This window comes from Dendrobates tinctorius, unplaced genomic scaffold (assembly GCF_039654945.1).
Source record: "Dendrobates tinctorius isolate UK_male_01 unplaced genomic scaffold, ASM3965494v1 ptg000070l, whole genome shotgun sequence".
Taxonomy (NCBI): domain Eukaryota; kingdom Metazoa; phylum Chordata; class Amphibia; order Anura; family Dendrobatidae; genus Dendrobates; species Dendrobates tinctorius.
Window position 1 is genome coordinate 294932 of NW_027361738.1, and position 23810 is coordinate 318741.

At 45.9% G+C, this 23810-nt stretch overlaps 1 protein-coding gene across 3 annotated transcripts in view; it reads left to right on the forward strand.

The window, feature by feature from the left end:
* The first annotated feature begins 727 nt into the window (after nucleotides 1-727).
* CPVL (carboxypeptidase vitellogenic like) overlaps nucleotides 728-23810 on the forward strand; it is a 194074-nt gene continuing 170991 nt past the window's right edge. The window contains exon 1 of one of the 3 annotated variants that reach the window (XM_073581347.1): nucleotides 728-783. Coding sequence is in view for 2 of the 3 variants with exons in the window: in XM_073581344.1 (XP_073437445.1) it covers nucleotides 7142-7249 (108 nt within the window). In the remaining variant the exon portion in view is untranslated. Of the gene's footprint in view, nucleotides 784-814; nucleotides 905-7112; nucleotides 7250-23810 lie in introns of those variants that run through there. The other 2 variants (XM_073581345.1, XM_073581344.1) reach the window with 2 other exon arrangements.

Consider the following 23810-nt stretch of genomic DNA (forward strand, 5'->3'; position numbering starts at 1 on the left):
AGCCCTTAGGCCACGTTCACACTGTCAGTATTTGGTCAGTATTTTACCTCAGTATTTGTAAGCCAAAACCAGGAGCGGAACAATCAGAGGAAAAGTATAATAGAAACACGTGGCCACTTCTGTATTTATCACCCACTCCTGGTTTTGGCTTATAAACACTGAGGTAAAATACTGACCAATACTGACCGTGTGTGAATACGGCCTTATACAAACATGGTGGCTGTATTCAGATGGTGGTGCCTGCTCTCAGGTAGGACAGAGTCCAATATCAGGGACTATTGCTCCCCATACCCTGTCATTACTGCAGTGTAGTCACCAAAACAGGGTATGTGGGGCTCAGGTATGGGAGCACTCCGGTGTAAAAAAAATTATTTCTCTATACAAGGAATAACAGGCTGGGATGTTTCGGCTTTCAGCAATATTATGTGAATTCTGTCATTCATTTATTTTTAAGTTACTCACATATATAGAGCCAGTAAGTTCCTTAGCACTTTACACACACCGTCACATTTATGACTCCATCATCCATACCTGTATTTCTTGCTACTTCTGCTAGAGGATGGCAGCCCCCCTCATTCTGCTCTGGACCCCGATGATTCTAGTTACACCTGTGAAGTCTAATGATTGCACAGCTCCAGAATCCCTGTGATCTCCAGCCCCATCTACTGGGCAAGTGCGGGATTGCACCTAATTGACCTAGTAGCACACAGCTGTGCACGGCGTGTGAGCAGTGATAAGACAGCCCGCCGGTCACTGCCTCCCTGCTGCCGCCAGGAACTAGGGAGATGAGACCGGGCTGTGCTCTGCTACCGGCCATGGCCGGCAGTGTATGTGTGGGCACGCAGCTTCCTGTTTAGCGCTAGCAGACGGCCCACTCGTGTTATTTCCTACAGAGGGCACAGGGGTGAGCTATAGACTGGGGGGATGGTCCCTAGACTGTGGCAGGTGATACATGAGGCTGTCTGGTGCCATGAGGGCAGTCACTGACTCCATGGCTCTTCTGCCACACTGACCACCTGCAGGCTATCAGGAGATGCTATGGGGGAGGAAATCTGGGATATTAGACGCAAGGGCAATAATGGTCTTTGCAGCCCAAATTTATTTATCATACCCCCAAAATTAATACGAACCACACAGGATCTGAAAATTGAGGGCGCTGTACAGTATATAGGAAGGGCTGATGCTTTATATAGTAATGGAGGGCAATGTATAACAAGGGATGATGCTTTGTATAGTAATGGAGGACACTATAAAAAGGACAATGGTTTATGTTGTAACTGAGGATGCTGTTTATAAGGGACAATGCTTTGTTGTAAGGGAGGACATTGTATATCATTATAGGAGATGCTTCCTGCAGCAGAGGATGCTGTATATGGGAATGAATGATTCTTCATGTAGTATTGGAGGGTGCTGTATTTAAGGGACCACGCTTTATATAAGGGTGTAGAAGCATCCAGCAATGAATAAACCATACACATAAATGCCCTACCGCCAGGGCTGTGGAGTCAGTGAGCCAAACCACCAACAGCGTCTCCTCCATTTCCCTACTCCTGACCCCACAGCCCTGACTACCACAAGAGGTAATAATGGCAGACATAACCGCTGTTGTAAAAGGGCCGGATGATTTCTTCAGTACACAGAACATTGTGGATTATAGTTAATTTAGTGACAATGTACAATTGGTGGGGAAGGGTTGAACTTGATGGACTGAGGAACATTTTAAATCTATGTACAGTAACTAAAACTAGATTCTCTTGATGAGGTAGTCACTGGAAATGGTTTTCACGTCACAGGTGTTGGGACCATCAGTTGTGTTGTGCAGAAGTCTGGTGGATACACAGGTGATAGGCCTACTGAATAGACTGTTAGCATTTGTATTATGGCAAGAAAAAAGCAGCTGAGTAAAGAAAAACGAGTGGCCATCATTACTTTAAGAAATGAAGGTTAGTCAGTCCGAAAAATTGGGAAAACTTTGAAAGTGTCCCCAAGTGCATTGGCAAAAACCATCAAGCGCTACAAAGAAACTGGCTCACATGAGGACCGCCCCAGGAAAGGAAGACAAAGAGTCATCTCTGCTGCGGAGGATAAGTTCATCCGAGTCACCAGCCTCAGAAATCGCAGGTTAACAGCAGCTCAGATTAGAGACCAGGTCAATGCCACACAGAGTTCTAGCAGCAGACACATCTCTACAACAACTGTTAAGAGAAGACTTTGTGCAGCAGGTCTTCATGGTAAAATAGCTGCTAGAAAACCACTGCTAAGGACAGGCAACAAGCAGAAGAGACTTGTTTGGGCTAGAGAACACAAGGAATGGACATTAGACCAGTGGAAATCTGTGCTTTGGTCTGAGTCCAAATTTGAGATCTTTGGTTCCAACCACCATGTCTTTGTGCAACGCAGAAAAGGTGAACGGATGGACTCTACATGCCTGGTTCCCACCATGAAGCGAGGAGGTGTGGGGGTGCTTTGCTGGTGACACTGTTGGGGATTTATTCAAAATTGAAGGCATACTGAACCAGCATGGCTACCACAGCATCTTACAGCAGCATGCTATGCCATCTGGTTTGTGTTTAGTTGGACCATTTATTTTTCAACAGGACAATGGCCTCAAACACACCTCCAGACTGTGTAAGGGCTATTTGACCAAGAAGGAGAGTGATGGGGTGTTACGCCAGATGACCTGGCCTCCAGTCACCAGACCTGAACCAAATCAAGATGGTTTGGGGTGAGCTGGACCGCAGAGTGAAGGCAAAAGGGCCAACAAGTGCTAAGCATCTCTGGGAACTCGTTCAAGACTGTTGGAAGACCATTTCTGGTGACTACCACTTGAAGCTCATCAAGAGAATGCCAAGAGTGTGCAAAGCAGTAATCTAAGCAAAAGGTGGCTACTTTGAAGAATCTAGAATATAAGACATATTTTCAGTTGTTTCACACTTTAATTATATAATTCCACATGTGTTAATTCATTGTTTTGATGCCTTTAGAATGAATCTACAATTTTCATAGTCCTGAAAATAAAGAACTATTTGAATGAGAAGGTGTCCAAACTTTGGTCTGTACCGTTTACATGTATACAGTATTACATATTTACAATTTATTAGTTTTTTTGTGTTCTAAAGTTGTATTCCAATAAATAGATAGAAGATAATATCTAAATATCTTGATTATTGGATCATAAAAATGTCTGATGTTCACATTGTACTACAATAAATTTTTCACTTAAATATAAGCAATATATGTTGGAGTCGTGGTCGGTGTAAGGGAAATTGAGGAGTCGGAGTCGCAGGTTTGGCTTACCGACTCCACAGCCCTGCTTTTAAGGCACTCTGCATGATGGTGGTACTTGGAGTGTGAGCCCCAAGCCTCATTATGCCCCAGGAAAGTGCTACATGTTGGTGGCACCAATCAGGATATATTATAATTTGTGACCTGTCATAATGGGGGTGGCATAGAAATACATGATTCACTTACAACTAAAGGACACTGATGCAAAGGGGTACAATTCATAATTTGGACTCCTATTTTACGCAAGTCTGGATATGTCTGTGGGTGCACATCTAAGGCTAGCTTCACACTAGTGAATGGCCGAGCTGCGGAGGGATGTGGGCTTCCTCCATGAAGCTCTGCCCACAGCCGCACCTCCTCCATTCAGCTCTGCCTCCGTCGGCGTGCGGCCTGCGTACCCTCTCTTTAACACTAGGTACGCAGGCCATGCCGATGTATGCGGATGCCTCTGCATGTGACGTTTTGATGGTGCAGCAAACTGCGCCAAAAGTGACTCGTTGCGTTCGCCGCACCGTCAAAACGTCACATGCGGAGGCATCCGCATACATCGGCATGGCCTGCGTACCTAATGTTAAAGAGAGGGTACACAGGCCGCATGCCAACGTAGGCGTAGCTGGCCGGAGGAAGTGCAGCCATGGGCGGAGCTTCACAGAGGACGTCTGTATCCCTCTGCAGCTCGGCCATACGCTAGTGTGAAAGTAGCCTTCAGCTCGTTTCAGTATACAGACTTTTTTTAAACAAAACCAAAAAAAAAAACAATCCAGCACTGTGGCTACTCCAAACATAAGTCCTGTGCCCCCGACTTGTCCTGTACCCATACGCCAGATTTGTGGCAGTTCAGTTTGTAGCTACACTAGGTTGGATACTGATGTCAGCTGGTAAGGCCTGTTTCACACTTCCGTTTTTTCAAATCCGTCAAAATCCGTTGTTTTCCGTAAAAAAACGGATCCACCATTTTTTTGCAGGATCCGTTTTTTTGTCCCATAGACTTCCATTACGGTTACCGCGGATCCGTCAAAAAAACGGATCCGTTTTTAAAAAAACGGATCCGTTTGCATCAGTTTCCGTCAAAAAAACGGAAACGGATCCGTTTGGCGGACACAAAAACGGAAGTGTGAAACAGGCCTAACAGAGAAAAGCTCATCACCAAAATCACTTGCTGCGTTTTTTTCCCACACTTATCAGTTCACCTCAGGTCAGTCAGTGGACTCTGCACAGCCTCACTGATGTCCCTGGCTGACCTGAGGTGAACTGATGAGCATGGGAGAAAATGCTAAAACTTTCACACGCTCATCTCTGGGCGGCAGCCGGGGAGGCTGGGCAGAGATACTAATTCATTCTGGTAGTGGCTTACAGCGGGCTGGTCAGAATAGCACCGGTCCTGTTATTAACCTGTTAAACCCTTCTGATGGATTGCAGCAGGGGACCTGGTTGACCAGCGGAGAGGTAAGGATATTGTTAATGGATTAGCAGAGGAATAAATATGGCCAAAAACTTGGTGTATTTATGTCATTAAAAGAATTTTTAATTAAGGTTTTTTTTTTTTTAACCATTTAATAGTCTATGGTTAATGATCAATAGGTGTCTTATTGACACCTCGCCATTATTAATCGTTTTAATGTCACCTTCCAATAGCTAGGTGACATTAACCCATTAAAATTAACTCTTTAGCCACTGCTACAAGGCAATGGAAATAGAGGCTAAGTGCCAGAAAAGGTCTCTTTCTGGGGTGTCTGGGGGCAGATTTTTGTAGCCGGGGGGGGGGGGGGCGCAAAAACAATGGTCCCTCAAGGCTATTAAAATCTGCCCTCACACACTGGCTTTCCCTCTCTGGTCGTGACTTTTACTGCGGGAACCTGCGTGATTTTTTTCAATGAATGCCTTTAACAACATGTCCCAAATTTACACACACCCTAATCTAATTAGTCAAAGACCTATAAAAAAATAAGTGAAATGGTCTACTGTACTTAAACCATGTGTCATTTCACGTCAAGTTTTAGAATGATTTTACAGAAGCTGGCAATTGAGTGGCTATGTAGAACTCTATGAAATGTAAATGTATATCTCAATGATTGTGTGTATGTATATCACCATTGATTCCATGGTGCTGTACATCAGAAGGGGTAACATACAAAGTACAGATATCACTTGCAGTAAACAAATTAACAATCAGACTGATATAGAGGGGAGAGAGGACCCTGCCCTTTCAGGCTTACATTCTACAGGATGGTAGGGAAGGAGACAGTAGGTTGGGAGGGGGGGGGTGCAGCAGCTCCAGTGATGGTGAGGCAGTAGCTCCAGTAGTGGTGAGGAGGTAGCGGGGTCACTGCAGGCTGTAGGCTTTCCTGAAGAGATGGGTTTTTAGGCTCCATCTGAAGGATCCAATTGTGGTTGATAGTCGGACGTGTTGGGGCAAAGAATTCCAAAGGATGGGGGCTATTTGGGAGAAGTCTTGGAGGTGGTTGGGTGAAGAGCGAATAAGTGTGGAGGAGAGAAGGTCTTGAGAGGACTGGAGATCATGTGAGGGAAGGTATCGGGAAATTAGTTCAGAGACATATGGGGGAGACAGGTTATAGATGGCCTCGTAGGTCAGTATTAGTAAATTGAATTGGATATGCGAGGGAATGGGAGCCAGTGAAGAGATTTGCAGAAGGGAGAAGCGGAGGAGAGAGATGACTTAGTTGGGTGGCAGTTAGGGCCCTGTCACACATAGCGATCTCGCTATCAAGATTGCTGCTGAGTCACAAGTTTTGTGACACAGATCTCACCAGTGAGATCGCTGTGTGATAGCGATCAGCGACCGGCCCCCCTGCCGGTATCTCTGATCGCAGCAAGAAACCTCTGGACATTTTTTTCATTGCTGGCCAGCACGCATTGCTGCGGGAGACCAGCGATCAGCTGGTAACTAACGTACACATAGGGTATTCAAGGGATGCGTGTCCCTTGGATACCCGATGTGTACATTTAGTTACCAGCGAGTTACAGGTGGTGCCGTCGCTTCACTCTGGGGACCAGGAGCCCGTGGAGTTTGTAGCTGCTGGGGACCAGGAGGCAGCAGGACGCTGCCAGGAGATGCTGGGGATGGAGGTGCACCCTCTGCTGGTGGAGGACTGGAACAGCAGGCACACTTGTCCACTGCTCCCGGGCTCGCTCCTCACCTCGTCTTGCTGATCGCTGGTGAAGCTGTCTGTGACAGCTCACCAGCGATCACATAGCGACTTACCAGCGATCCTGACACGTTGATATTGTTGACGGGATCGCTGGTAAGTCGCTATGTGTGACTCCAGCTTTAGGGATGGACTGGAGAGGTGCAAGGGTGTTAGCAGGGAGGCCACAAAAGGATGTTGCAATAGTTGAGGTGGGAGATGAGGGCATATGTACAAGCATTTTAGTAGAATGAGGGTTGAGGAAGGGATGGATTCTGGAAATATTTTTGAGTTGTAGGCAACAGGAGGTGGAGAGAGCTTGGATGTGTGGTTTGAAGGACAGGGCAGAGTGAAGGGTTACTCTGAGGCAGCGTGATGTCAATTGTTATATAAAAGTCGGGTAAGGAAGATGGAAGATCTGTGAGAAGGAGGGGGGGGGGTGAAGATATAGACTCTTCCGTACAGATCTGTGAGAAGGAGGGGGGGGGGGGTGAAGATATAGACTCTTCCGTACATAAGCCACTTCTGGGCCACCAGCCTACAATTTTCTATTTAGTTGCTGGATGCTAGCTGCCTCCAGTCTGATCTTGCACCACTCCCATTGGCCTTGCAGGTGTCTGCAATCGGCTCTACCTGCCCATAAATTGTAGGCTTAGCCTGGTGGTGACATGTTTGTCCAAAACTGTAGGCTGGTGGCCCAGAAGTGGTTTATGTACAGTAGAGCAGGGACCCATCAGGGGGAGGTCACCTTGCTGTGGTTGATGGGCTTACATAAACTGGCCAATTTGTACACTAAGAACCTTCATTTTCATCTTACTGTAAGTAAAAAAAAATTTTTTTGGAAAAAATATTTGAGGATTATCTAAATTGAATGGTTTTAATGTTTTTCTGTGTTTCACATGGCCTAGATTCGTGTACATGTGCTGCTGTATTCTTTTTCTCTATATAGCGCAGCTTGCATGTGTTCACACTAGGAGGTGCTGGTCTGGATAGATATATATAGTGTGTGTATGTGTAAAAAATATATATATCTCATTGGAATCTATGATATGTCCATTTTGCAAGCCGGCGAGAATCTTGCCATATGGATGCTTAGATGCGACAAAATCGCATCCTCGCATAACAGTTAGATGACATATGGATCACTGTTCATGAAATTCTTGTGATTCTGGCCTGTCATAAACTTTTTTTTTTTTTTTTTTTGTGACTCCAGCCTAATGCAGAATAGCAAGGTGGGTTGTTGTGGACTTCTTCAGATCTGACCTTGAGGCTGGATCCTGCACCTTATAAGGCCTTTCACACACCAGTATTTTTTTGCCATCAGTCGTAATCTGTCTTTAAAAAAAAAAAACACTGGATCAGTGTTTTTTTTTTTTTTTTTTTTTTTTTTCTCAGACTTGTATTAGCAACAAATGGCCTCACGTTTCATCCATTGTTCACTGGCTCCGTCAGAAATTTTGTGTCTGTAGTCTCCGCCCGACGGACAGAGTAACGCTAAAATGTTGTCTCCATCGAAAAGTCAAGACAGCGACTGATCGAGCGCTGTCTGGAAGTCTATGGGTGTTTGATCGTCACTGTCCTCAAATGACAAAATCCAGTGACAGATTCCATTTTTTTTTTTTTTTTTTTTTTTTTTAAACTGAGTATCTCTATTACCAGGTAGGGCAGTCGGATCCAGTGAAAAACAGATGTCGCGTCAATTTTTTCAGAAACTGTGACGGATCTGTGTGGCTTTTTTTTTTTTTTTTCTGAAACTGATGGATTGCGACTGCCAAAAAACTGACAGGCTGGTGGGGCTGCTATATTCCCCTGATGGGTGTTATCTGTGTATCTCTTTATTAAGATGAGGGAGGATTGTCACACTGCCATAGTAAGGCTAGGCTCATTCTGCATTCAGAAATTAGGTTTGGTGGACTGTTCAATGTATGTCACTGAACCCTTTGCTCTTCATCTAGAAATGTAAATAATCAAAATAGAAAAAAATGAAGCCAAATCCAAATGATAGATAAAATGTAAACTTTATTGAAATATGATTAAAATAATCACATGAAGATCAATAAAAGTATTAAAAATGAGGGTACTGCACAAAAAACACCACAACAAGAGGTAAATATATGAAAAATGCTACTGATGTTACCAGCATAATGCAATTAGATGCAGGAGAAAGTAAAATACAAGCTCATTAGAACCATTGTTGCTATATACTAGATAGAGATAATAACCATGTGAAAGTAGCGTAAACAAAAGACATCAGTAAGCCAGTATAGGCCTGTGCAAAGAGTGGCATATGACGTCTTTGAAAACGCGGAATGTGAGAGGAAGAAATGAGCTGGTTTAAATTACCTCAGGCGGTGGGCGGAGGGTCCCCGACGTGCGTTTCGCCGCTGCTTTCTCAAGGGGCGCCTAGAAATGTAAATAGGAGTTGGCAATGTCTATGGCATAAAATATTTTCTTACCAGGAAATGTTTTGCTTCTTGCTCAGTGAGATTTTCTTCCCTTTTCATGTGCTTTTTTTAAAAACAAAAAATAAAAATGTGCAAGGTAATAGAGGTGTGAAGAGATCAGATCTGGTAACAAGGGGAAGCCAAGATCACAGGAAAACTGTAGTAAATTACTGAAGAATAATACTAATTCCGCAGCGCTTTACAGTTTAAAGCTTCGTTCACACATAGCGGAACTCTCGTGGAAGTTATTGCGAGAATTCCATTCCGCAGGACAATTGCATTTTAAATTTCTGCAATTTTTTTTTTTTTTTTTTCCCCACAGAAAAACTAGCAATTTGCAAGCATAATTAGCTTGCAGAATGCTAGCGTTTTCTAAGCAATCTGGAGTGTCGCTTGGAGAACTGATTGACAGGTTGGTCACATGTCAAACAGTGATTGACAAGTGACCAATTTTTTACTACTGATGCTGCCTATGCAGCATCAGTAGTAAAAGATAAATATTATTATTCTCACCTTCCGTTGTCCCACGCAGCCTTCCCGCCTCCATGCTCCTGGCATCTTCCGGTCCCAGTAATCCTTTGCGTGAATGACTGTGAGATGTCGTGCTCCTGCGAGACTTCAACGTCATTCTCGCAAAGGATTACTGGGACCGGAAGATGCTGGGAGCGTGGAGAGAGGCGGGAAGGCTGCGCGCGACGCCGGAAGGTGAGAATAACGATATCTTTTATTTTTAATTCTATTTTTTAGGGATATGGTGCCCGGAGGACTGTCTCCTCTCCTCCAGACAGTGGGTACCATCCGCAAATGTTCTGCTTACTTTTCGCATGGTGGGCACAGCCACATGCGGAAAGTAAGCAGAACAATGCATTCCTATGGGTGCGGGATCGCCGTGATTCCGCTAAATTAATGGGCATGCTGCATTATTACCACGAAGCGATTCCGCCATGGAAAAACCGCAGCATTAGTACAGCAATGCAGAATCCCATAGGAATGCATGGCATGCTTATTTTTCGTGGCAAAATAACGCATTTAAAACCGCCATGAAAAAACCACGACTTGTGAACGCAGGCTAACTGTTCCAAACGGTCATAAGTAACAACGTTAACAATACAATTAAAGCAAAATAAGAAGACTCTCTGCTCGTGAGAGCTTACAATCTATAAAGAAACCACTGGAGCCATAGGTGGAGGAGGACATGACTTGGGGATGGGTGGACCTTTACTCCTGCAGCTTTTTTGGTGTAGATTTTTAAGCACGAGGGATGTTGCTTTCAGAGTAAGAAGCCCAGTATGTCTGTGCCTGGGGGTTACTGTGAGGAGGGTGGGGCTTATATAGAGCAGGAAATCTGTCTCTTTCATGCACAGGATGAACAGGAGGAAGCATGTCTGCAGTTTCAGGGAGTATAATACTGGGGATATCACCTCACATTACAGATGATAGGAGCACATTCACCTCAGACATCATGTACCAGTGTAGTATCAGCACCTACATTATGTATGGGATCCATATTACCTCAGCAATTCATGCAGCTGCCATGTCCTTCATGTGCATGCTACATTTTCCTCACTGTGAGCTTCCGTGTGACCTTCCTGCAGACATGTTTGATATACTACTCTGCATTCACCTCAGACATCATGTACTAGTGTAGTATCAGCACCTACATTATGTATGGGATCAATATTACCTCAGCAATTCATGCAGCTGCCATGTCCCTCATGTGCATGCTACATTTTCCACAGACTGTGAGCTTCCGTGTGACCTCCCTGCAGACATGTTTGATATACTACTCTGCACTCACCTCAGACATTGTGTAGTGTGTACTAGGGTAGTATCAGCTCCTACATCATATCTGGGATCAAGATTACCTCAGAAATTAAGCAGCTGCCATGTTCCCTCACTTATTGCAGAGGCAGCTTTTGTGTGACCACCCTGCAGACATTTCTGATATACCACATTACTGCTGTATTATACAGAGTCTTCATGAGTTCTGGGTTTATGTATGATAGGAGAGAGCAGGGACACATACAGTGTCTGCCATTACTATGGTGAAGCTGGGCAGTCACATGTATTAGACACTGGTGAGAGAGGAGCAGTCGGGGGATGGTATATGTATGATGATGAGAGGCTGCACTTCATGTTGGTGCACTGTATACTGACCCTGCTGTGTGTGGATTATCCCCCCTTCCCAGTTATGGAGTCTGATGATCTGTATGTGACCTCATCTCTGTTGCATACTGTGAGGCTGGGTGTGCAGATCCAGTGTAACCAGGTTACTCACTATATGTGTAAAGGCTCCATCCCTGTGCTGTATACTTAACCTGTACCACAGGCCTGTATACATGCTATCACTCCTCACTCTGCTATATACGGACCATGCTGGGTATAGACATCCTGTGTCTCCAGGTTATTTTCCTGGCTGTACATATAACCTGGACATGACTTCCAGCTTAGTGCTTGATTTCTGTAGCTATTGCTGCCTTTAGTCCTCTTATGTTACATGCTGTCCTGCCGGATATATCCATCCTGTTTATATTGGCCCCCTCGTATGTTGCATGATCAGAGTATACCCACCAAGAGCTTATTTTATATTACCTAAGATGGTGGATAGCACAGGCCTGAATGGATTATGTTTTATCATGTGTAAAATAAATAATCGTGGAGTAACTCGGCACATTTGAGTGGGCAGTAATAACTCAGCATATGGCGGGCAGTGAGTGGGCAGTAATAACTCAGCATATGGCAGGCAGTGAGTGGGCAGTAATAACTCAGCACATGGCGGGCAGTGAGTGGGCACTAATAACTCAGCACATGGCGGGCAGTGAGTGGGCACTCCTAGTGTGAGGCTGCACATTGCTCTGGAGGACTCATCATGGGCCCAGTTTTCAGCCCTGTCTCTCGTCTGTTGTAAGTGTATGTAGTAGAGTGACTGGGATACAGAACTTGCAGTTTTCTGCTCACATACCTATGGCTGCAGGCAGCTTATATTAGACCTACATGTTTCTTACCATTTATGTGCAGCTGGTGATTAGAGTCTGTAACTGCTGTAGAGGAGCAGGCGGCTTCTCATTTATTGTTACAGCATATAACACAGCATTGCCCATCTATGTCTATTCCTGGACCTTACGATGGGATATTTTCCATTATTAACCTGTTGTAAACCTGCATGATTTTCACCCTCACTTATCCCACATTTTGTGCGGTTGGAGGGGACCTTGAAGTTGGTTAAATATGGTCTGGGGGATCCATTGGGATATGGTTTCCTCCTCTTGGAATTCAATATGGTTCTGATCTGGTGAAAGGTGGAGGGGAGTTTCGGCAACGGTTTGTCGGATCCCCATGAAATTCAAGTGAACATTGGAACCCTTGTGGTTATGGTGCTCCCGAGCTGGTGGGGTAACGGCTGGGAGTAATTGTTGGTACATTTTTATGTTCACTTTATGTTTGGTAATCACCAGATTTTTTTGGGAGCTTCAAGGACTCCTACCAGCGTGTTAATATTTATGCTTTGATGTTTTATGGTATGTTTGTTTTAATAAAGGTGTGAATAATTATATTAAAAAAATCGGTGTATACCCACCAAGTGCTTATTTTATATTACTTAAGATGGCGGGTAGCGCAGGCCTGAGTGGATTACCAGGAGCCTGGTGGTTGGGGGGGGTCCTTGAAGTTGGTTAGAAATTGGTCTGGGGGATCCATTGGGATATGGATTCCTCTTTTTGGAAGTTAATATGGTTCTGGACCTGGTGAAAGGTGGAGGGGAGTTCCGGCAAGGGTTTGTCGGATCCCCAGGGAATTCAAGTGAACATTGGAACCCTTGTGGTTATGGTGCTCCCGAGCCAGTGGGGTAACGGCTGGGAGTAATTGTTGGTACATTTTATGTTTGGTAATCACCAGATTTGGGAGCTTCAAGGACTCCCCCAGCGTGTTAACCTTATTTATGCTTTGATGTTTATTTTGTTTATTTTAATAAGGACATGAGTTTAAAATAAAAAAAACAAACAAAGTTATTTTTCCTTTTAGTGGGTCCTTGGAAGTTATTTATAAATTTGTCAGTAGGGGTAACCATATTAAGTATGGACCTCTGGGGTGGGGTTCTTGGAGTTGACGTTGAATCAGCGAAAAGGAATTGGTAGTTAAAATTCTGGATCTGGCTTTTGGTTACGGCTCTGGACGGGGTGTTACCCGGGAGCCTTTGGTGGTTGGACTTCCCGGAACGGGATGTTTGGTGCCCTTGAGCTGGTGGTTTACGGCTGAGGGTAACGTGGATTTTTAAGTTCTTGTGTTTTTGCCAAATATTTAGCTAGAATTTTTGGGGCTCCAAGAACCCTTCCCTCATGTCGTATAAGATTGTGTATTTAATACTTATTGTAAATGTTTGTTATTTGTTAATAAACTGGCCGCTGACCCCCCCCGGGTTTGGAAGGGTAACCATTTCAGGTATGGCACCCTGTTTTTGAGGGGTAACCATCTCGTGTATGGCCCCCTGGTGTGGAGGGTAACCATCTCGTGTATGGCCCCCTGGTGTGGAGGGGGTAACCATCTTGGGTATGGCCCCCTGGTTTCAAGAAGCATTTATATTTTATAGGACCCTGTTAGGGTAAAGTCCCTGGGGTCATGGCAATCATATTTTGCATGCCTACAGAAGAAATTGCCTCCTCTGAGCCAGGAACAGCGGCTCAAGGGGAGAAGAGAACAAGGTTGTCGTCTGGACAATGCAGTTATCTAGTGCATGAAACTGAAGAGCAATGTACCTAATCTATGTGCCCTTGAGCCAGTGGGAGCAGCTAAGGGTAAAGTAATCAAGTGCATTAACACGAAGGGCAATATGCCTATTCCCAATGCCTTTGACCCAGTTGGAGAGGTCAACAGTAAATGTTATCAAGCGCATGAAAAACAACAATGGCGTGGCAGGGTTATTAATAATGCCTTTGTAGACTTTTTCTGCTTTAGGTTTATTTAAATTACTACTTCCAGATATTCTGAACGTTATTTTATGGTCCGTTATAATGTTATATTGTGTATAGTTTTTAATTACTCCCTATTTATAATATCTTTCTATTGATGTGTTCATCACTTTTCGGGTAGTGATAGTAAGTGGGTTTAAGAAATTTTACTGCACAGCTACTGTAAATAATGGTGGTTTCTAGAACTAAAATCTGTGATTTGGTGAATTAGAGCTGGCTACAATACGTGCTGTATAATAGTTTTTTGAGGCATGACAGATGTCATTATACAGGTATTCAGATTGTGGCTACGACCTTAATTATGGTTTACTTTCCACATTCCCCATTATGGGATCCTCATTGCAGGATGTTTAGCAACTGCTATTTTGCTGTAGTTACCGTATTATCGATCATAACTTGGTAGCATGGCATTGATAAAATTAATCTGTCGGAGCTCTGGATTTTTAAGTTTATTACTTGTGTGCACAGACTTTCCATAGCATGTAGAATTGGTTGATGGCTTTGTTAGGCATGGTTGATGGGGGTCGAGTCCATTTAAGGTGTCAAATGGCCTCTCTGGTGGCGGTTTAGGAGTCAGGTGGAAGTTGCAGGCAAGTTAAGGTGGACTCATTTTAACTAATAGAGGATGTAAAACCTCATGGTGGTGAACAGGCTCGGCTTTGGTGGCCAGCCTCAAGGACGTTGTAATGGTAATGTCAATCAGGGGCGGGCACAGTGGTTAAGCACAGGAGTGAGGATAATAGGGTCATTGGTGCCCTGAAAGTTTACTGGCTCTGCTTGAATGGCAAGCCAGTGCGTGCCGCCCCCCTTTATGGCTGTCTGGCCTGGTTCTGTATGTCAGACAGCTGGGGATATCACAGTACTTGTGAATCCCAATGTACTAGCACTTCACCTGACTCCTACTGTGATTGTTTTTAATCCTGTGATTTAAATAAAGCTGTGGCCATTTTGACAACCAAAATAATGTGTTGTGTATTTATTCTAGTGCCTAGGTTTACTGTAGTTATGGTGGTTTTAAGATGGAGTGGGGGTCCGTCCCATATCCATAAGTCATGAGTTGGGGGAGATACAAAGTACAGGTGTGTATTTACAATGATGGTCCAGCCATCTTGAGGGAGTGAGGGATGGATGGAGATAGTGAATGGGCTAAACATGCACACTTAAGCCACCGTTACACACAGCGAGATCGCTAGCAATATCGCTGAAACGTCACTGGTTTTGTGACGCAGCAGCGATATCGCTAGCGATATTGCTATGTCTGATACAATACATGGTAAGATGAGAAAGCTTGGGCTAGGGGAAACTGTGTAGATGGGTAGGTAGCTGGCTTAGTGATAGAAAACAAAGTGTGGTTATTAATGGGGTGTACTCAGATTGGGCCAGGGTTACTAGTGGGGTACCACAGGGTTCTGTATTGGGCCCCCTACTATTTAATATATTAATGATCTAGTGGATGGCTTACACAGTAAAATATCAGTATTTGCAGATGATACAAAACTATATATGGTAGTTAACACAAAGGAGGACAGTTTGCAACTACAGACAGATTTGAGTAAATTGGAGAATTGGGCTGAAAAATGGCAAATGAGGTTTAACACAGATAAGTGTAAGGTTATGCACATCGGAAGGAGAAACAGATGCTACAATTACTTACTAAATGGGGAAACTGCTGGGGAAATCAGACATGGAAAAAGACTTGGGCATCTTGGTCAATAAGAAGCTAAATTGGAGTGCCCAGTGTCAGGTAGCTGCCACCAAAGCAAATGGGGTCATGGGATGCATTAGAAGAGGTCTGGGGACACGAGATGAAAACATAATTCTCCCTCTGTACAAATCACTCGTCAGACCACCCTTGGAGTATTGTGTGCAATTTTGGACGCCAGTGCTCAAGAAAGACATTACTGAACTTGAAAGGGTTCAAAGGCGGGCTACTAAAATGATAAATGGAGTCGGTTCACTACAATACCCAGAAAGGTTATCAAAATTAGGTTATTTACTCTAGAAAAGAGAAGACTTGGGGGAGACTTAATATATATGTACAAGTATATCAGAGGGCAATACAGAGATCTCTCCAATGAACTGTTTGTACCAAGGACTGTGACAAGAACAAGGGGGCATTCTCTTCGTTTGGAGGAAAGACAATTTCTGCACCAGCATAGAAGAGGGTTCTTCACGGTAAGAGCAGTGAGGCTCTGGAATTCTCTTCCTGAGGAAGTGGTGATGGCCAGCTCACTGAATAAATTTCAGAAAAGAATGTATGCTTTTCTTGTAACAGTATAGAAGGTTACAAATAACAGAATATTATAGGTAGATGGTTGATCCAGCTTAGGGGAAGGAATTTTTTTCCCTATGGAGAGAATTTGCTTCTACTCTGTGGGTTTTTTGCCTACCCCCAGGATCAACGATGCAGAACAGCTGCACTAAAAATAGGCTGAACTAGATGGACATAAGGTCTTCCTTCAAAACTATGTTACTATGATACTTACCTGCAACAGGCTCCCCCGCTGGTTATCGCTGATCGCGCGAGAATGTCCTGGACCATTTCTCATCGGGCGCTTCCTGTGGCGCCGATGAGCGACGCATGGACGAGGACGTCAGGATTGCCGCGTCTGACAGGTAAGTGACCCCTGACCGCTGCTATGTCGCTGGTGAGATCTGCCGGTGTGGCAGCTCACTAGCGACCACTTAGCGATCCATATCGTTGTCGGGATCGCTGGTGCATCGCTAAAGGGCATGTCACACTTAGCGATATCGCTATAACTAGTGACGTTATAGCGATATTGCTAGCGATATCTCTGTGTCTGATACTTGCCTACGACCGGCTCCCCCGCTGGCTATCGCTGATCGCGCGAGAACGTTCAGGACTGTTTCTCGTCAGCTTCCTGTGTAGAGATGAGCAACGCGTGGAGCCGGGCGGGAGGACGCAGGATCGCCTGGTGTGACAGGTAAGTAGCGATCCCCGTCCCCAGCGATGTTGCTGGTGAGATCTGCCTGTGTGGCAGCTCACTAGCGACCACTTAGCGATGTACCAGCGATCCTGACCGCGTCATATCGCTGGTCGGGATCGCTGGTACATCGCTAAGTGTGACAGTACCTTTAGTGTAACGGTACCCTTACACATAGAATGACTGATTTAGTGAACGTGATAAGCCGCTCTGAACAAATGTGTGTTGAGGGAGCGCCTGAAACTATGCAAATTGTGGATAGTCTTAATTTCTTGAAGTAGAGCATTCCAGAGGATTGGTGCAGCACAGGAGAAGTCTTGGAGTCAGGAGTGGGAGGTACGGATTAGTGCAGAGGTTAGTCAAAAGTCGTTTGCAGAGTGCAGCGGTCGGTTAGGGCAATACAGAAATGAGGGAGGAGATGTAGGGGTTGCTGCACTGTGGAGAGCTTTGTGGGTGAGAACAAGCACTTTGAATTGGATCCTATAATGAATGGCAGCCATTGTAAGGACTGGCGAAGAGCAGACCTGTCCGAGTACCGATTAGCCAGATGGACGATCCTGGCCGCTGCATTAAGTATGGACTGGAGAGGGGATAGTCGAGTAATGGAGGCCAATTAATAGACCGTTGCAGTAATCCAGGTGGGAGTGGATCAGTGCTGCAGTAAGGGCTTTTTTATTCGGACTCCCATGACAGCACCACGAGAGAGGGGATCCGCCCTTCGGGAACAGGAAACCTACAGATACAAAAAGGGCGGCACCTCCCCCACGCATCAGTTGGTTTCCTGTTCCTGAGGGGACTGGATCCTACAGATATACCGGATCCCAGGCCGGCCGGTACAGGTAGCGAGGGGGTCTCCTACATCGGCCTGGTGCGGAGCTCCTGGAGGGTGGCACGGCGGTGGTGGATACAGCAGGGAGCGGCGTCCGGAGGAGGTCCATCTCAGGAGTGGAAGCCACTGCCGGTAAGTATGCCCCCCGGGGGGCTCCCAGCTCCGGCAGCGCGATCGCGGCAGTTGGGGGGGGCGGCGGCGCAGCTGCAGGGCGCTGGGGCCGGGGAGCGCTCCATAGTGGAGCACCCGGGCGTCCCGCGTGACTCACGTCGGAGTCAGGGGGCGGAGCCTGGGGGCGCTTTCGGGTTGGCGGCGCCACTGCGCAGGCGCGGGGACCCAAGATGGCGGTGCCCATCGAGAGGACACCGGTAAGCGCCGGTTCCCCTGCCCAAAGCGGCGCCAGCTGGGGAGGGGGGCCCTATTAGGAGGGAGGGTGTGGCAGGAGGAAACCTGCTGTCTGGAGGAGGGGTATATAGGCAGGACCCTAGATGGGTGCCTTGCCTTGGCCACATTATTGCGAGCAGTAATGGAGAGCGATCAGGAGCAGCGGCAGCAACAGCGACAATCTTCACTGCCGCCCCTGGATGACCTTAGCAGGTCAAACAGAAGAGGCCCGTGACAGTAAGGAGCGTCCGGGACGAAGTGACCAATCCAGTCATAAAGGCTCCTCTAGGCGGACGGGAGCATCGACTGAGAAAAATCCCCCTCATTCTCCGGTACTTGATTGTGGCACTGGTAAGTGATCTTCGTGAATGTCCACTCAGTGACGGGGCCTCCTTCTGTGTTTTATTCTAGGGGAAGAAAGCCACAAGTAAAACCAAACACAGGGAATGCCCTTCTGTGCATGCCCGTTACCAGACTCATGCCCCAAAAAGTTGTTCCCCCCCCCCCCTGTATCCAGCAGACAGTGGCGGAGGAGTCTCCTGCAGTAGCGGCGTGTTTAAGGGATATAGTAAGGGCAGAGATGAAGGAAACCCTAAAATCCCTGTCCCAACCAGAAAGTTTAAGGGGTGAGGACCCGGTGGAGTTGGATTCCTCGACAGAGTGGAGGAGAAGTAAGGACTCCCATATTTCATCTCCCTCATCCTCAGAAGAGGACTCTGGTTGGTTTTGCCTGCCGCTTGACCGAGTAGACAAGTTAGTAAAAGCAGTCAGCGGGACAATGGAGGTGGAGGAGCCGAAGCCTCAATTATCCATGCAGGATGTAATGTTCGGGGGGCTGGAGCAGAGGAAGCGTAGAGTCTTCCCACTAAACGAAAAGATTCATCCGCAGAGAGTGGAAAAAGCCAGATAAAAGAGGGTCGCTACCACCAGCCCTCAAGCGGAGATATCCCTTTGACGATTCAGCAATGAATACTTGGAACAAGGCCCCCAAATTAGATGCAGCTATTGCGAAAGCATCAAAAAGATCCTCACTACCCTTTGAGGACATGGGGTCCCTTAAAGATCCTCTAGACAGGAAGGCAGATACCTTCCTTAAATACCTGGGAGATGGCAGCCGGTTTCTTAAGACCAGCAGTAGCATCAACTTGCATGGCCAGGTCCATGATGGTCTGGTTGGACCAGTTAGAGTCGCAGTTAAGACAAGGAACATCTAGACAGGCAATCCTTGGGGCCCTACCAATAATCCAGGATGGCGCAGCCTTCCTAGCAGATGCCTCGGCTGATGCAGTCAGAATGGCCGCCAGGGCAGCAGGACTCTCTAATGCGGCTCGGAGGGCCCTGTGGCTAAAGTGCTGGCCGGGAGATATTCAGTCCAGGGTGAAACTCTGTACTATCCTGTGTGAGGGGGAATATTTATTCAGAGCAGTCCTGGACGAACTGCTGGAGAAGGCCGCGGATGATAAGAAAAAATTCCCAAATCTTTGGTCCGCATCTTACCGACGTCCGTTTAATAGGAGATTCGGTCAAGGGAGAAGGTGTAACCCTTCACCTAATAGAGACCGTCCCAGATGGGAGGATAGAAGGAGAAGAGGTACGGGCTTCATGTTCAGACGCTTGTCGAGAGCGAAAAAGACAGAACCAATGACTAGCAATTCCCGTGGGGGGTAGACTGTCATCCTTCATTCCAGCATGGCTACAGGTCACCAATGGTGACTGGGTGCGGAATGTGATATCCACCGGACTCAGGTTGGAGTTCACTCAAGTCCCATGGGATACCTTTAAACCAACACCCTTAAGGTCTTCACCCCTCGAGCAAGTGGCTTTAGAAGCAGAGGTCTTGAACCTGTGCCTGAAAAACGTTCTGATAGAGGTTCCAGAATCTGAGAGGAAGAGGGTTCTACTCTCCCTTATTACTAATCCAAAAACTGAATAAAACATACAGAACGATTATTAATTTGTTTCCTTAATGAATTTTTGGTTAAACGCACCTTTAAAATAGAGTCCATTAATTCTGCAATAAAGATGCTGTTTGAAGGGTGTTTTATGGCGGTCGTGGACTTGAAAGACGCATACTATCATGTGCCCATCCACACAGATTTCCAGCAGTTCCTGAGAGTGGCGGTATCAATAGACTGTATAATCCGTCATTATCAATATAGAGCCCTTCCCTTTGGTCTCTCAGCAGTGCCCCGGGTATTTACAAAAATAGTGGCCAAAGTTATGGCTCATTTATGGGAAGTTGACATCTTAATTATCCCATACTTAGATGATTTTTTGATTGTGGGAAATTCAGTGGACCATTGTCTATCTCAGATAGAAAAAGCTAAGTCCAGATTAGAGAACCTTGGATGGACAATAAATTACAAGAAATCCCGATTTCAGCCCTTAAAGGTCCAGACGTTTCTAGGCTTGCTGTTAAATTCAGAAACTCAGCAGTGTCTGTTACCATTAGATAAATTACAGCAGCAGGTTCTTCGGAGAATCGATAGACCCTCAGGCAGACCATGTCCCTGTTAGACTCCCTAACCTCATGTATCCCAGCGGTCAAGTGGGCACAATTCCTCACTAGGGCCCTTCAGAAAGACGTCCTGGTTAATAGCAGAACATTAGAGGGCTTCTTGCAGGGTCAAGTACTGCTAAGCCCCTCAACTATTACATCTCTTAGGTGGTGGCTCGATCTTGGGGATGCCCTGGGTGATGCAGATAACCCGCGTAATAACCACAGACGCTAGTCCTTGGGGTTGGGGGACCCATATGGGGGACATAGTGGTACAGGGACAGTGGGACTCCGATGCTGAGACCTCATCTAACCAGAGGGAGCTGCTGGCAATTGAATTGGCTGTTAAAAAAACTCATTATGTAGCTACAGGGCCATCATGTGAGGATACAAACAGACAACCAGGTAGCAGTAGCCTATGTCAACAACCAAGGTGGAACCCACTCCAACGCCCTGATGCGGATAACGGAACGTCTTTCAGATAGAGAAAATTTTCTCTATCTTTAACCGCGCTCCACATCAGCAGAAAAGACAACATGAAGGCAGACTTTCTAAGCCGCAGGGCCCTAAAGCAGGGAGAATGGGCTTTAAACTCAGACATCTACAACCAGATTGTCTGCAAATGGGGTCAACCGGAGTTGGACCTCTTTGCCACCAAAGCAAACGGGAGGGAAAAAACTCTGTTCCCTAATCCAAGGGAAAATCCACTGGCTGTAGACTCCCTCCTAATAAAATGGGACTTCTCGCTGGCTTATGCTTTTCCGCCTTTGAACCTTCTACCTCTGGTAGTGAGGAAGATCAGGGAAGACGGGGCAAGAGTCATATTGATTGCCCCCTTCTGGCCCAGAAGGACCTGGTTCGCATGGTTGAGGACCATGTCAGTAAGCGATCCCTGGGTACTGCCGAACCTTCCAGATCTCCTCTACCAGGGGCCAGTCAACCACCCACAAGTAGCGGGACTCCGTTTGACGGCATGGTGTTTGAGAGGACACTATTGAGGGATATAGGTTTCTCAAAAAAATGTAATTGATACACTCCTAAAAAGTAGGAAACAAACCACCACAGGTATCTATGCTAAAAGCTGGAGGCAATTCCTGTCCACCTTTGAGTTTAATATCAGGGATGGAATACCTGTAAAACAGATTCTAGAATTTCTCCAGAGGGGTCTCGAGTTGGGCCTTTCCACTAGTACATTGAAAGTACAGGTTTCAGCTTTAGGGGCCCTATTTGCATGTGACATTGCCGGTAACCATTGGGTGGCGAGATTCATTAAGGCAGTTACCAGATCGAGACCCATACTCAAAGATAGGTGTATACCTTGGGACTTAAATTTAGTCCTGACAGCCATGACAGAAAAACCGTTTGAACCTCTGGATTCTGCTTCACTAAAAATATCACTTAAGACAGCCTTTTTGGTAGCAATAACATCTGCATGTAGAATAGGCGACATACAGGCACTTTCCAGATTGCCCCCTTACACAGAATTCTTACAGGATAGAGTAATCCTAAGGCCAGACCCGGCATACCTTCCCAAGGTAGCGTCTCATTTTCATAGGACACAAGAAATAGTTCTGCCTTCCTTCCTCCCTAATCCAACCAATCCTAAAGAACTAAAACTTCAGGCTCTAGATGTTAAGAGATGCCTACTTAAATATTTTTAGCAGCCACAGATCCTTGGAGGAAGAACGCATTATTTTTATCCTTCCAAGGTCCCAGGAAAAGGTGTAGAGTGTCAAAGCGCACGTTAACGAGGTGGATTAGGGAGGCTATCTCTCTTGCCTACACAGCAGGTGGCGGTCCGGCTCCACAGAACCTGAGGGCGCATTTCACTCGTGCCATGGCATCATCCTGGGCAGAGATCGGGAGTATCAATTGACCAGATATGTAAGGCGGCCATCTGGTCATCTCCTTCCACCTTTTTTAACCACTATTGGTTAGATATGGGTGCCTCCTCAGATCTCACCTTCGGGCTAAGGGTGCTGCAGGCTGTAGTCCCTCCCTAAATTAGTTTACATCTCTGTAATTCTCTCGTGGTGCTGTCATGGGAGTCCAAATAAAGTATTAAGTTACGTAATGGTATTTTTCGGAAGCCCATGACAGCACCCTTAGTTCCCTCCCTTGTTCACGTATAAGGGTGCACCCCTTTAGAGGATTGTTTTTGCGAGTTCACCTTATGTGGGAGATGGTTTAAAGAATTGTAAATAGGATAGGTTGTGTATATGCGGTGTACTAACCATGGTAGCCTCTCAAGCTCTGTAATCCAACTGATGTGTGGGAGAGGTGCCGCCCTTTTTGTATCTGTTCGTTTCCTGTTCCCGAAGGGCGGATCCCCTCTCTCGTGGTGCTGTCATGGGCTTCCGAAAAATACCGTTACCGGTACGTAACTTAATACTTTTTTCCATGGTGAGAAATGGGCAGATTCTAGAGATGTTCATTAGGTGTAAGCGGCAAGAGATTGTATATGGGATGTGAAGGAGAGATTGGTGTCAAACATAACACCCAGACAGAGCGCCTGCTGCCGGGGTGTTATTGTGGTGCCACCCACAGAGGGAAATGTCCGATTTAGGGAGGAAAGTAGACGGCGGGAGCAGAAGTTCAGTTCTGGAGAGGTTGAGTTCAGAGAGCGGACATGATGCTGGAGACTGCAGACTGGCGTTCTTTAGTACAGCAGGGGTAAGGTCGGGAATGGCATATAGTTTCCTTTTTCACCCCTGTGTGGGTGTAGGGTCTGTGAATGCCACATTGTAATGGTAATCAGTTCTGTAGTTTTTCTTGCTCAGTCATCTCATTAATGAGATCATTGTTCCTAAGTGTGGCCATACACAGTTTGAATATTCACTTTTGGCCAGATTATCATCTAATGAATGACTGCTACTCAATTGTCCGTACACCTTTCTGTCCTTATTGGCTGTTACCAGTAGTTCTACGATGTACGTGGTCAGTGACACTGGGCAAAGTTTTTCTGTGTACGTTTTATGGAAAGATCATAGATGACGACATCTTTCATCTGTCAGACTACTCAAGCATGGCCGACTTAATTTTAGACATTGATCTGTTATTTCAATTGAAATGACCGCTCATAAGGCTGTTTTCACACTTGCGTCTGTGAACGCAGCATTTCATCTGCATGCGTCCAGTGTACATATCTTTAATATGGTGTACACAGGGACATGCGTTTGCCTGCGCTTGCTTACTCAATGGTCGTTTTGCAGTGTGCGGTGGGGGGCAGCTAACACGTTGCATTTTTTTTGAGGCTTCAAATTTCTGTGGCCATAAGCATGCAGACACTTGCAGATGGAGTGCATCAAATAAACAA